This window comes from Vulpes vulpes, chromosome 5 (genome assembly GCF_048418805.1).
Source record: "Vulpes vulpes isolate BD-2025 chromosome 5, VulVul3, whole genome shotgun sequence".
In the NCBI taxonomy this organism is placed as follows: domain Eukaryota; kingdom Metazoa; phylum Chordata; class Mammalia; order Carnivora; family Canidae; genus Vulpes; species Vulpes vulpes.
In genome coordinates, this window is record NC_132784.1 from 33,817,434 (window position 1) to 33,832,134 (window position 14,701).

The 14,701-nt window shown below is 46.5% G+C and overlaps 1 protein-coding gene across 1 annotated transcript in view; it reads left to right on the forward strand.

Annotated features, from left to right (window-relative positions):
* FMNL2 (formin like 2) overlaps positions 1–14,701 on the forward strand; it is a 263,738-nt gene that overhangs the window by 170,486 nt on the left and 78,551 nt on the right. Inside the window, 2 exon segments of the mRNA XM_072757816.1 lie at positions 5,827–5,910; positions 8,754–8,906. Coding sequence (XP_072613917.1) covers positions 5,827–5,910; positions 8,754–8,906 — 237 coding nt within the window.

Sequence of the window (14,701 nt, forward strand, 5' to 3'; positions counted from 1 at the left end):
CTGAGATAACCTTCCAAGCTACATCTTTGTCGAGCAGAAGGTTTGTTCTGAGTTACAATATCAGCCTAAAACTCTATAAATGGAGCAATCTTCTGAGAAAGAAAATTAATTTTCTTTGAGCCAAATTGAAATAAGAATTGGGCTAGAAATAATCTTATTCACTTCCTCTTATGAACTATAATAATAGAGAAGAATTAGAGGATGACTTACCCAAGCCCTTGAAATGACTTGAAATACCCTTGACTGTGAGAACATGCTGGCTGTGCCGTGTGTCGGCGGATGTCAAGGTGCTCAGACTCGAGGGTAGGGATGGGGGCGGCTGGATAGCTTGATGGGCTTTAGGCCGTGGCTCCTAGGTGTGGGTTATCTCTCTGCGGGTGCTTTATTTTAATAAAAGTCTCCATTATGATAGAAAATTGCTTTTCATTGCAAGTGCGAGAACGAAGTTCTGAAGGATGCTCATTTTACTTTCTCTCCTTGGAGCTGAGAGGATGGGCCTGAGGTTGTGGGAGGAGTGTGCCAGGGGGCAGAGAGCAGGTTTGCACCAAAGGGAAGGAGCCCAGGAACTCTCAGGGAAGTCTTCCCTCCTGTGCTTTCCGGTGTCTTGGTGAACTAGTTCTGCAGGGCCAGGCCAGGAAAAAAAAAAAAAAAAGTAAGGCTGGTTTTAACAGGCGTGCAGCGTGTTTGGGGGGGGGGGGTGTCGTGTATCGAGCTACCCTAGGGTTAATTCACTCTTAGATCTCGATTCTTTGAAATCCTCAAGATTATGATCTTGTCATTTATTAAACATGTTCATTGTGTTATTTATTTCTTAGAAAAATCTTTTTATTGCTGTCCTTTACCTCTGAGTCCCTGTTTTATAGATGAGGCAACTGAGAGTCACCTGTTATTTATTCTCTTGTTCTCCGCATAACAGAGAAGCGCTGAGATTTGAACCAAGAAAGATAATGTTCAGATGTTACCTAAACCAGATGGGACTAATTTTTTTTTTTTTAATTTCAGGACTCCTTTACTTTCTTAAATGATTTTGAACCCTAATATATGCTTTTGTTTACGTGGGTTTTTTTTTTTCTCTTTCAATGTTTACTGTATTAGAGATTTAAACGGAGAAATTCTAACTTTGCTCATTCAATAAAATCTAGTATTTATTTTAAAGTAAATAATAAAAATACAGAAACACAAACTAGTAAAATCTAGTATTTATTTTAAAGTAAATAATAAAAATACAGAAACACAAAATAATAAGCGTAGGGCAGGCAACATATTTTTTGGAAAAATAACTATTTTCCAAAGCAGAAAGAAAAAATTAGGGGCAATAGTGGCATTGATTTACATTTTTACAAATCTCTTTAATGTCTCGAAGGCAGCTGGATTCTGGTTCTTTGTCTGCATTTGGTTTGTTGTAAGATGTTGTGTATGTGTGTGAAGATGTATATGGAGAAAACCTGGCCTGACACACACACACACACTTGAAAAAAGCACCTTTAAGTGACCTTTTCACATTATTGTGGATATTCGTCTGGTAGTGCACCATCCCTCAAGCAGTGGTAATTTCTTAGGGTTCCTTGCAGTGTGGGATCTGAAACCCCATCAATGAACCTTTGTACTTTGTTCAAGTAAGATTCACTGTGCATTTTTGAAAGTTGAATAGGTCTTTCTGCCCGTGCATAATTTTGGGTATAACTTCATGAATTGGTCGTTTGGAAAATATTGTTTCATGGAGTTATTCTGATCTTCTGAAAATCGAGACATTTTATTCAACAATACAAAACGTTCACATTCATTAATCGTTCCCAGTATCATCTGAGCATATACTTAAAGGGTCGGGAAGTTGTCAAGCTTGTGGTGGTGAATACAGGTGTCCCCAAATTTTTATTTTTGGGGTTGAAGCCTCAGATTTTATCATGAACACAAGTGCTATCAGTTTATTTCCTCGAAGTGACAGGCCCGCTTCTTTCACTTTTGAGACACTGTCTGCCAAGCACCCGGGACAGGGTCCCCGCAGGCGCTCGTTGCTGGACATTTCGTGTGAAAACCAACTGGGTCAGTTTGCGACTCAGACAACGGCACAGGCGCTTTCCCTGGAGATGCCGGTGGCCAAGGGCAGCTGAGCGCCTTGTGGGCACTCTCCATTCTGCCTCAGGGAAAATCAGAAAAAGGGAAACTCAAGGGCCGAGCTTTAATAAAATGCAGTTTCTGCTGCTTCGCTGAGCCCCGTTGCGGCCGGCCCTCGGCGCCTTCGCAATGGGATGAGGACACAGTGGCCGAGGACAAAGGGGGTGAGGACATGGGGGAGGGGGCGAGGACACAGGGGGCGAGGACACGGCGGACAAGGACACGGGGGGCCGCTGGGCCTGGCAGCTGCGCTTGGTGTCGCCGTTGCGGCCTGGCCGTGGAGGCCGCTGCTCCCCAAGGGTCTCATGGAAGTAACAGGCCGACCCCGCGCTAGGGCTCGAGCCCCGGTGCTGTGCACCGGCCGGGGGGCGGGGGGACGGCCTGCTTGCCCCGGGGCTCCGGCCACTGCTGCTGACGCCCGGTGTTGGGGACACCCCTCCGGCACCAGAGCCGCTCGGGGAATCCCGCCTCATCCCTCTGCCTCGTGGTCTGGGGTCTGCTGTGTTTGATCCTAGAGATGTGGAGCCACAAAGACCCCCGGACACTTCATTTTCTAGGTCAGAACAGTGAGGCGTTAAATGGGCGGCGGGCGTAGTCCCCCGTGGTGGGCTTTTATCTCCCTGTCTCCTAAGTCACCCAGGGGTGTGTGGGCCCCGTCAAAGCCCAGGGAAGATCTCGCGGCCTGGAAAAGAGGTGAGCCTGCGAAACTGCACCTCTCTGAGAAGCCGAGTTCCCCTCCAGCCGACCCGTTAGCAACTGCGCAGCGCGTCTGCTCTTCACTCTGAAAATTCGTCTTTCAGGGGCGCCTGGGGGTCCAGCGGGTTAAGGTCGGCCTTTGGCTCACGTCACGATCTCAGGGTCCTGGGGTCGAGCCCCGAGTCGGGCTCCCTGCTCAGGGGGAGTCGGCTGTTCCCTCTCCCTCTGCCCTCCCCCCACTCATGTTCTCTCTCTCTGCAATAAATAACATCATTAAGAAAATAGCAAAAGAAAATTGTTTCTAAGGCATTTACACTCAAGAGTCAACAAGTGGGAGTGAGGGAATGGCACTGAATTGAAGAAAATCTAATAATAGTCCTTATCCTTAAATCAAAGTCTATGCATATTAGTGTTTTGGGTCAAGAGAATTGTGCCTCTGGCTGTGGTTGGCTCTTTCCCTCCTCTCTCTCTCTCTCTCTCTTTTAAATTTTCTATTTATTTGTTTGTTTGTTTTTAAAGATTTATTTATTCATGATAGAGAAAGGCAGAGATACAGGAGGGAGAAGCAGGCTCCATGCTGGGAGCCTGATGTGGGACTCGATCCTGGGGCTCCAGGATCGCACCCTGGGCCAAAGGCAGGCGCTAAACTGCTGAGCCGAGCCACCCAGGGATCCCCCCTTTTTAATTAAAAAAATTTTTTTTTCTTTTAAATTTTCCTATCTGTTTGTCATTTGCCTCCTATCTACTTCACGGCTAAACTCCCTGAGCGGGAGGCGCTGGTGATTGGGACAGTGACAGGTCCACGCGTGTCCCGGACCATCTCTGCCGTTTAGAGGTTGTGCATCTGGAGAAGCAACCAGAAGGTGCTGCGGCGGCAGTGGTGGCTGTCCACTCCTGCACTGGAGTATTTTTATGAGCCAATGAGGTAGAAAATGTGCAACTGTGACTGCTCTGAGCAATCTGGAGTGCAGGGCGACTTTCATTCTAGAATGAAGACGTCCAGCGCAGCCCGGGGTCCTGCTGCACCCCTGCCCGAGGGCCATGTTCCCTGCATCTGGAGCCCGGGGGCCGGCGGATAGAGAAGCTGCACAGAAGCCTAGAGGCAGCCCCTGCAGAGCAGCTAGTCCGTGAATTTCCCTAGTGAGCACGAGCCTTTCTTTATAGAAAGAAAATTTATTGATTTTTTTTTTTTTTACTATTTCTAGGCTTCTAATTATCAGCACTTAAAAATGTCCAGTGTCTCATGAGATCTAGTTACATAGAGCAGTGAAGATAATGAACTGCAAATACCCCAGGCAGATGCCAGGAAATGGTGGTGCACGTGGTGGTTCTGAATGGAAGAAGCTTCAGCAGAACCGGCGCCGCGCCCCTGGTTGCCGTCCATTCTTACAAGGCCCAATGGGTGATGCTCTTTTACTTGCCCTCTGGGTCTCTCTTAAATTAAATGTTATTTGCTTCCCTGTGGCTGTGTTTGGTGCATAGTTTATGACGACCTGCCTGAGGCACTTGGGGGAAAATCAGGGATGAGCTCTCCAGGGCTCCTGCCTTGCTGCCTGCAGGGACTAGGGGACTACCTGCCGAGATGATTAAAAAAGAAGAGAAAAAAAAGAGAGAGAGACTGTCACGAATAAATAAATAAAATCTTAAAAAATAAAAATAAAAATAATAAAAAAAGACGAGAAAGAGCCCCCAAAGAAGAAAGAGCCCCAAACAGGATTCTAAAACAGGCATCCTACGGCCACCAGGTCTTTTTCTTCCTTTAAGACCAAGGTTTTAAGGGATCATCCAACTGTTGTCCTCCAGCTTACAAAACTGGCTTCCAGAGTAGCTGTCCCGCGCGGCGGAGACTGGTTTTGCTTGCTGCTTTTGGAGGAAGGCAGCTAGTTTTGGGGTGCACTGGGCTGATATATCTCAAGTTCCATTTCTGTGATGGTAGCAGAACTTTTTACTTATTACTTGTTGGAGTTTTGACCCTAGAGAAGTTTTAATCAGGTACCTAGGTTCTTTGAAGAGGATTGTCCTGGGGGAAACCTGGAAGGGGGCAGTGACGGGTGTTGATCTTCCATACCTGAAGGTCGTCAGACCACTCTGCTTCATCTTTAGGAGTCATTATGAAGTCTTGCAGAGGAAAACGAGTAGAAATTCTGCATGAAGTGCACTCATGGCCACCACGCAAACGCGAGGTGATGCTACTTAAGATGAAATTTTAAAAAGGGTAACAAGCACATGGTATGTCATGTCTTGGCTTTGCTGATGGTCTGCGGTGCCTGCAAGTTTTTAAGAGGTTTTAACATCCATGGAAAAAATTAAGCAAATCATTATCCCTATTGAATTTCCAGGAGCCCCTAAACGCTGGTTCTCGTTGGCTGGTAGCGTGTTTTCTGTGGCTTTAGTACGCCGGGAAAGGGTTGGATGTGGATTTGGAATCCTGCCTGGATTTCGGGGCTTATGGCGTCACGTCCCCAGCCTCCCACATTCTCTGCGCAGTCTGGGCCTCTTTAGCCACCAGGCTGGGGGTCAGTGGTGGAAAATGAACATGTAACAGGTTGCTCCTTTAGGACGCTCTGTGCAGGTTAGCTGGAGTCTCCTGAGGATAGAACACAAAGGAGGTGCGTGGTACCTTTTGCCCCCGCTTCTTGCACATTGAAATGCTGTGGGGTTTGTTATGGTTGTTGTGTTAGTATCTGATTTAGACAGTGTGGGGGGGCAGAGGGAGAGAGGGTCCTGGAGCAGACACCCCACTGACGCAGAGCTGGACCCCGGCTCCTCCCCAGGGCCCTGGGATCAGGACGTGAGCCGGGACCAAGTCAGACACGTATCTGCCGCACCACCCGGGTGCCCTGACCTGCTATGGCTGCTCTAGTTTGCTGTCTGGGGAAGTTTCCACCAGGCACGATGGAGTCGGGGCCTTCCTGCATTACGTCCACACACCAGGTGGAGCAGCAGCAGCGTGCACCGGGCTCCTGGGCGAGCGTGCAATGAGCCTCTGTAACAATCGTCTTTATTTTTTCACAGATGGGTCAGAGAGTTTCTGAATGAGGAAAACAGAGGTCTTGACGTTCTGGTGGAGTATCTCTCGTTTGCACAGTACGCGGTGACGTAAGTAAGACCTGGCCTGTTGGCTTCTGAATATCCACGTGGTCACGGAAGGTGCCAGGGAGCAGCTTGGTTCTGCGTGCACAGAGGGTGGACCCGGGGCAGACGTACTCGGGCTGGGGGGCTGGCTTCCACCCCAGTAGCTGAGGGCAAATCACACAATTGCTTTTAGAAATGCTTTTTTTTTTTTTGAAGGTGGGAAAATCTGTTCTATTTATTTATTATTATTTTTTTAATATTTTATTTATTTACTCATGAGAGACACAGAGAGGGAGAGAGAGGCAGAGGGAAGAGCGGGCTCCATGCAGCCCGACGCGGGCCTCGATCCCGGGTCTCCAGGGTCACGCCCTGAGCCGAAGGCGCTAAACCGCTGAGCCCCCCGGGCTGCCCTAGAAATGCTTTTAAGGCAGAAGTAAAACAGGGGAGAAAAATCCCCAGCGGAGCCCTTATCCGGGGAGGGGCGCTCGCCCCCCGCTCTGTCCCCCACCCATGGGAGGCCCTCGCGGCGCTGAAGGCTGATGCCGCCCCGTGAGCAGAGACAGCGAGACGCACAGAGCTTGGAGCTTTTTCTTCTTGTGTATGCACTCATCTGTGCGTGTGTGTGCCCGCGTGTGCTGCTGAGTGCAGGGGGACGGAGGCAGATGTACTGGATGCGGTGGCGCGGGCAGGGGGAGCACACCGCCGGCTTCCCTTTATTTTGCCTTCTGTGTGTCTGTGTTGGGGGGCCTTGCCCTTCGTAAGGCGAAGGGGGAAAAGTTGCAGCGGGGCAGGAAGGAAAATCAATTTACTTAACCTTGTGTTTTGTGAATTCGTAACCTTTTCCCATTTGCTAGGCTTCTGGAAGGGTTTACAACAAGACGTGAAGACTGTACCTTTGGATGAGACAGTCTCTTCACATTTCCTTTAGTCAGAGAACGCGTAGTATCCAGATACGCCCTCCCTCACGCACACGCACACGCACACGCACACACAGACTGAGGAAGTAATACCGCATTTTTAATTTGCCCAGAAGACATGTTGGCCGGCGGGTGGCTCTCTCCGTCTTGGATGCTCCCAACAGGCCGGAACGTGTTTTGGTGTTGCATCACCCCAAGGAAGCTCCGGGACCTGAGCAGATGTTGGCCTCGGCACTCCCTGGCTCCTCCCTGTGGGCGTGCAAACCGGAGTTCTAACACACTGGCCTGGCCCGGGCGGTCCAGGTTTGCTCACTCCCGAATCTGACGTGGGTTAGAGTACGAGCACCCACGGACAAGTCCTCTTTCTAATAGATGGTCCTCTGAGACCGTCCTGGTGTTCACGGCATATTCTTCCAAAGGTCATTTCTAATCTGTGTCTGGTGTGTCAGGAACCGCCCCCCTCCGCGCCGTCCGTGCTCTCCACCAAGCGCAGTGATGGGGCCCTGGACCCGCTGCGGAGTTTAGTACCTGGAGGAGCTGAGGAGCTCCAGCTGGGGAAGGACGGCTCAGGCTTGCTGTGTAGGGCCACGATTAGCCTTTTACCTGCATTACCAGGGAGCCCGGGAGCCCGTGTGCGCGGTTCCCACGTGTGTCCCCACCTGAGACCGTGGGGAGGGGAGGCGCCGCGTGAGAGCGAGCCAGCAGCCAATCAGAATGCAGAGCTTTGGTTTCCCGCTCTGCTTCTTTATTTTTTATTTTTCTTAAAGCATTACCTTTACGTTCTCCACTTATTAGTTTCAGTTTTGTTTTGCTTTATTTAGATAAATCATGCAGAGAGCCTAATTCATGTTCTTTCTTGAAATGAATGGGCTAAAAACCCCTTACTGATCATTGGCTTGGGGCACTTCTCCGCGCAGGCGCAGGCCGCGGAGCCAGTAGGCTCGGCAGGGATATTATTGCCAGACCCATTCACTGACGACCCATTAGGGGCTGCCCCCTGGGTTAGTACTTAGTAGGATGGCGCTGCCTGGCTTACAGATGACGGTTCTAGCAAAACATTTTATTTTGGTGATGCTACCCTTACACAAAGTCATACCCTCTATTTTCAAGATGTATCGTTAGGGTCTCCTCTGCGAGAGCCACCCGATAGCCACCTGGATCTCCCGTATGGTGATAGTTGTAGCTGCCTTTTGTTTATTCTCTGTCCAATCAGGTGTTTCTGGGCAGAACTAGAGGTAGAAACAATTGATAAACTATTTTTTTCTTTTTGAGAAAGCAGAGCTACTGTCTCTGGGAAAATGCATAGAATACAAAGGCCTGGCTGTTTCAAAATCTTGTTCCTAAAATTATACAAGAATGAGCAACTTGCCATTTATTCTTACATGGTCAACATGAGTAATAACCTCAAAAAATGTCAGAGAAACACCAGCCCTGCTTTAAAGTGCAGCACATTGGGAAGAGATTCCAAAATCAAACAAAATCCATAACTTTGCAAGTAATGTATCACATATGGTTGGAAAAGCACGCTTGCCAACTCACTGGGAGAAAATGCTCGGTGAAAATTGATGTGTAGGAATAAATTAGTAGAAGCCTACATATTGACTTGTTAAAGCAAAATGAAGACAGCTGTAAGCTCTTTCCTTCCCCTTCCACCATGGCAGTGTCAGCAGTTGGCGACTTAGTAGGCCTTGTAGTAAGATACACGTAACACGTTGCTATTTATTTTTCCCCCTTGTTCAACTATTCTTTTGCTTTGCCTGGTATTTGTCGTTTTGTATTTTCGAAGCTAACACCGAGTCTGTGGGAGTCCTTTGGGGTTGCCCTTCCGGGGCTCCCTGTTTGCAGAGACCACCACGGTAGGGTGGACAGGAAGGAGCGCGTCATGCACATTCATGTGTTTGTGGGACCGGGAGCTTTTAAGTCTTCATCGGCATTTCTCTTTCGTTTTAGTTTTGATTTTGAAAGTGTGGAAAGCACTGTGGAGAGCTCGGTGGACAAATCAAAGCCATGGAGTAGGTCCATCGAGGATCTGCACAGAGGGAGCAACCTGCCGTCCCCCGTGGGTAACAGCGTATCCCGCTCAGGAAGACACTCTGCGCTGCGGTGAGTTCCCTGACTCAGGGGAGGCGGGTGTGTAGGGGATGCGGGGCAGCAGGGGGCCTTGCTCTGTGGGTGATCCTGGGCTGCCTACGCTGAATCTCTCCAAGGGCGCTTGCGTCTCCAATGATGCCCATGGAAGTTTCTTCAGGGATTCATGGAATCATCACTTGGGCAACACTCTGCAGCTTTAAATAGTTTTCAGGAAACACCACAACTTCATTAGGCACAGAAGGAAAATTCTACCAAATGCGAGAATGCAGTGGCCTCCTGCACAGATAATTTTCCAAAAGCAGGGAAATGCTGAGTTTGTGATTTAGGCTCCGATTTCCGGGGAGGGGCAGCACCTCTTGAGATTTGAGGATCTCGAGAATTCCCTGTTGACTATTCATAGTCTTCTCCTCTCCCTTCATCCAGTGGTAGTTCAGGAGTGTGTTCTGTGGGACTTGTCCCTAGGCGTACGTGCAAAATGCTGTAGTGATCGTTTTTATTAAATAAATGCTTTTTAGGGCAGTGTTCCTTTGGTTAGGTGTGCTCAGTTGCCGACTTCTTGTGTCCCCCTAAGGATGCCCTCTCTAGTCATTCATGGCTGAAATGCCACCGCGCTAACGAAGGCCAGTGCTGCCTGCCTGTACGCCTCACAGGTGTGCTACCACTGAGATGGTCGATTCACTCTTACCTACAATCATTCATTCACTGGAAAATATTTTTTGAGCTTCTGTAATTTGCCAGGCACTGTACTTAGCGTGAAGATCCATGGATGGGTAAATCAGGACTTCGGCCTATCAAGATAGAGGTGGCATCCAGAGCAAGTTCATAAATCGTCTAATAAAATTTTTATTAAGAAGCCCCTCCTTCCCCACTGTTGCTTATTCTTTGCAGCTTGAGAACTTTATGTCCCTTATTTCAGGCTTGAGCTGGCAAGTGGATGCTGCTCCTGTCAGTGTTGGAGATCCCCATGGGTACTGGGTCGTTGGTAGTAGGGTCCGTGTGTCAAGTTGCAAATCACTGAAAATGTGGCTTTCAGACCTTAAATGTGATTAGTCTTTTAATAACCTCTTGTCCCTTTGACTTGGGTTCTGGTCAAAGAAAGTTAATACCTCGATAATGAAGTTCAGTTTTGAGGAAGGGTTTGACATTTGAATATGATGCTTCCAATCAACCTTTCAGATTTTCCGTGTTTGGAAATGCCAGGAATATTAATGGGTTTTGAACGGTTCTGTAATAATGAAGAGCAGTGTTTCATTCCATCTCGTGGTATTTGCAACAGGCCAAGAGCTATAGGACTTGCTAGTCTGCATCAACTTTACATGTGGACATGGCTGATTTGGAAGTTGAAGAAAGGGCATTCGTGCCCGAAGAATTCCCTAATGACCTTCATACGCGAATGGAAACTCTTACCGTTAGTATAGATATAATTATGTGCAAGGAATTTAATTGACAAAGCACATTTTAATTTGCTTTTTTTTTTTTTTTTTTACCATTTCTTACCTGGTATGTATCACATATGGGCCAGCCAAAACCTTAATAAGGATTCATTTTTCTCATTAATAATTCATTATGCCTAATTTTGAACTGAAGACTGTTCATTGAGATCACGTTGTTTGTAGAAGAATGAAGGAGGCAATAAAATCTGGGAATTTTTTGATTCAGGGAGGACTGAACCCCAGAAGGCGTGGTCCAGGGAGGGACATCCGTGTCCAGCCTCACTTGCTCGACAGTTGGCTCAAGGTAGACCTTGCTAGAATTCATTCTAAATTGGAAAAATAGACCAAACACGTAGAGAGAGACGTGATGGAAACGCTATTCTAAGAGACTCAGAACCTAGCAGATGTGCCAGAAGATGACCAGCCAAGGAACCAACATCACATTCTTCTGGAGGAACAGAACATTAGGATTTCCTTTGACTCTTCCTTCACGGGCTCTAGGAACTCCAGAAAATCAACGCGGCAGTAACTTTCATGCCTCTTCTTGGCCTGAAGCTTAACAGTGCAGATCAGTGATATTCCAGTGCATGGAGTTGTGCCTGGATTCTAACTCTTCCTTGGGTTTTTCGATAGCATCTGTGACTTTAAAACAAAACAAAACAGCAATCCGAAGTACAGGCATATGGTACATGTTGCTTTTCATAAACTCAAAGATTGTTTACATTTTTTTTCTCTTCCTCCTCCACCTCCTCTCCCCTTGCTTTGCTCCCCACACTTCCTTCACTTTCTGGCTTTCTTTGCATCGTCCTTTTTCATCGCGCCATCTCAGTTCTGATTGTCTTCTCTTCCTCTACTTTGTTCTCTCCCGTCCTACTGTCTTCTCTTGCTCCGGTTCCATTCATTTCTTACGCTGCCACCAGATTGGTTTCTCTGCCTGAGTATCTTCAGTTCAAATGCCACCAGAGCTGCTTCTCCCCCTGTTGCCTCTGGAGCAGCTTCAGTTTACACACTGGTGATGAGGCTTCAAACCGGAAAATCTCGTAAGTCACGGGTGCACATGACACCCACGAGAGCTCGTAGTGCATGGTGGCAGGGCATCAGGACTGCTCCCCATGTTATAATATGATAACGTTGTGGCTTACCATCACCCTGTACTGGAGTAAAGCCCACTGCCTTTTACGCTTGAATGCACTCTGTTATCATATTATGATTCCTCAGTTTAAGAATCTGACCCTTGAAGGTGTATGGTCTTAATGTTACAGTTTGGGGGGAAACAATACAAGGGTATTAATTTGTGTTCTGTAGCTTATTCGGGTAGCTTTGTTTGATGGGAATATGTCTTCCGTATCCAAATGCAGATTTTTAGTTTCCTCATCTTAATCTCCAGATAATAACATAGATTCCATAGTCTTGTCCTCTATCACCTGGCAAAAAAGTATTAAACTTAGAAAAGGAAATGAGATTTCAAGAAATCTAAAACACTTTACAAATGTTTATTAATGACAAAGAAAACCAGTGTTTTTATTTTATTTTATTTTTTTAAAGATTTCATTTATTCATGAGAGACACAGAGAGAGGCAGAGACACAGGCAGAGGGAGAAGCAGGCTCCATGCAGGGAGCCCAACGTGGGACTCGATCCTGGGACTCCAGGATCATGCTCTGGGCCAAAGGCAGGCACCAAACCACTGAGCCACCCAGGCGCCCCAAAAACAGTGTTTTTAAACAAAATTTTAACATTGATGCACATTTTCCTCTTTATCTTCAGACTTTATTGTTTATTTAAAATGGATGATTAAAAATTTTAGGGCAGGATATTGACCTTTAGTTATATTAGCTATTACATTCTGTGTTACCATGAATTTGTCTGCTTGGCCAGTGGTAAAAATGTTGATGTGGATGCAGAGGACCGGGATTGTGCTGCCTTGTAAGCCTAGAGCAGGGTGTTCCTTCAGGTAAGATTTCTGTTGATGTGGCTGTAGGTCTAGCTACAATAAGTGATGCTCTATATGCACATGTGTGATGCTAGGTTTTTGAAGACAAAGGTTGTATTAATTCAGGTGTAAGAGAAATTAATTTTTAAGAACGTTTAATGCCATTAGACTTAAATAAGGAGTGGCACAGACAGTAAATAAATGTTTTGAGTTTTTTAAGAGTTTTTATTTATTCATTTGAGAGAGAGCGAGCCTGAGCAGGACCACAAGCTGGGAGGGGGGAGGGGTGGCAGAGGGAGAGGGAGAAGCAGGCTCCCTGAGGAGCCGAGAGCCCAATGCAGGGCTCGATCCCAGGACCCTGTGATCATGACCCGAGCCAAAGGCAGATACTTAACCAACTGAGCCCCCCACGTACCCCATGTTTTGAGTTTTTAAAGAAATGCGTGGAATATTCCTCAGCCATTAGAAATGACAAATACCCACCTTTTGCTTCGACATGGATGGACCTGGAGGGATGATGCTGAGTGAAATAAGTCAATCGGAGAAGGACACACATTACATGGTCTGATTCATTTGGGGAATATAAAAAATAGTGAAAGGGAATAAAGGGCAAAGGAGAAAAGATGAGTGGGAAATATCAGAAAGGGAGACAGACCATAAAGACTCCTAACTCTGGGAAACGAACTGGGGTGGGGGAAGGGGAGGAGGGCGGGGGTGGGGTGACTGGGTGACGGGCACTGAGGGGGGCACTTGATGGGATGAGCACTGGGTGTTATTCTATATGTTCACAAATTGAACACCAATAAAAAATAAATTTATATAAAAAATAAATAAATGTGTGGAGCACTAAGAGCCTGGAAGAAGGGGTCAGATTTTAACCGGGACTTTGGGTGATGGCCAGAGCTGGTGTTCGGGCTGAGGAAAGTGCTTCTGGTGGAAGTAAAGTGAAGAAGCAGGAGATGAGCAAAAGTTTACAGCAAAGATGAGGCGTGTTTGGGAAAGAGGGGAAGAGCCTGTCTTTTCTAGAACAGAAGCTTTGTGACGGGGCAGAGGGTGATTTAATGGAGAGATTAGGTCCTATACATCCAAACAAAGCTGGAAAGGCCTTGTAGGTCACCCCAACTGACCCCAGTGTGTTGAGGAAATCAGGATCCACATTTCCTCTAAGATGTTAACTTCTGTATTTATTCCTATGATTCCCAGAACAAATTTCACTGTTTTTCCTGAGCTTACTATGTTAAAGGAATGAGATCTCCTGAATAGTCACCATTCCATTTACCCCCTATATCTTTAGTGAATTTACACAAAGAGATGAAGACTTCAAATTTAGATCCTTGTTGATACATATTTTTTTTTCATGGAACTAATTTTTTTTAGAGTATTTAAAAATAGTCACAAAGATGTAGATAACATTGATACAATTTTTATTGGGAAGAAAAGCTGAGTGTCACCTCCGTGCTAGGCACTGTTCTGAGGACCTTCCGTGATTTACTGCTCATGGTGGTTTCATAAGAGAAATAAATAGGAGAAGTTTCTTCTCCCTGCAAAGAAACTGAGGTCTCTGGTAGTTAAGCAGCTTGCCTGGGATCAACCAGTGAGTATGAGAGGGAGGATATGAAGTGAGCTGGCACGAATCCAGCTTCTAAACCATATTATCCTGCCTGCTTATGCACAGGATGATTTTTTTTCTCCACCTTCAGTAAGAAGCCTGTTTTCACATCAGGGTGTGCACATGTCTTTACGGGAGTTGTGCCCTGCAGGAGGAGCATTTGCTAATCCTTCTCAAAAGAAGTAGCCTTTTTCTACTTCACGCAAAGATGCCGAGGAGCTCGTAGAGACCCCGATCAACATGCTGGTCGGTGTAGCTGATCGATCTAGCTATCACAAAACAGAAACATGAAAAGGTGTTTCCTAAACAAATGACAAGAGTAAGACAAAAAGTTCTGTATTTCTGCAATTTATCACCTATTTGCAGATGGGATGGCATTCAAAGGGAAGGTTGTTAAAGAAAACAGTCTTTTTTTTTTTTTTTTTTAACCAAAGGGGAGATTATGAGTGAGGTTTTCTCAAAAAAAATTTTTATAATGTTTTGGAACAGACATAAAACACATGTAGTATATACCTATGAGTCCATTAGGGAGAGGCCACATTATAAAGAATCTTGCATTTATGAGTTTGGTTTTCATTTGGTCGGCAGTGGCGTTGGAAATCGTATCAGGTGGTTGATCTTTTCAAGTGTGCAGAGTCTGGCGAATGTACTGGATGTTGAGTGGAGGAAGATTGCTGACACTTGGACCTATGCAGGGGGTATCCGACAACCTAGGACATAGAGCAAAGGCCAAGTAAGATGTTCTGGAATTGACTCGGTGGTCACAGTGGAAAAGAGAACATTTTTTATATGATTGAAGAGAAAGAGAATCATTAGTAGAGACAGCCAAGTTG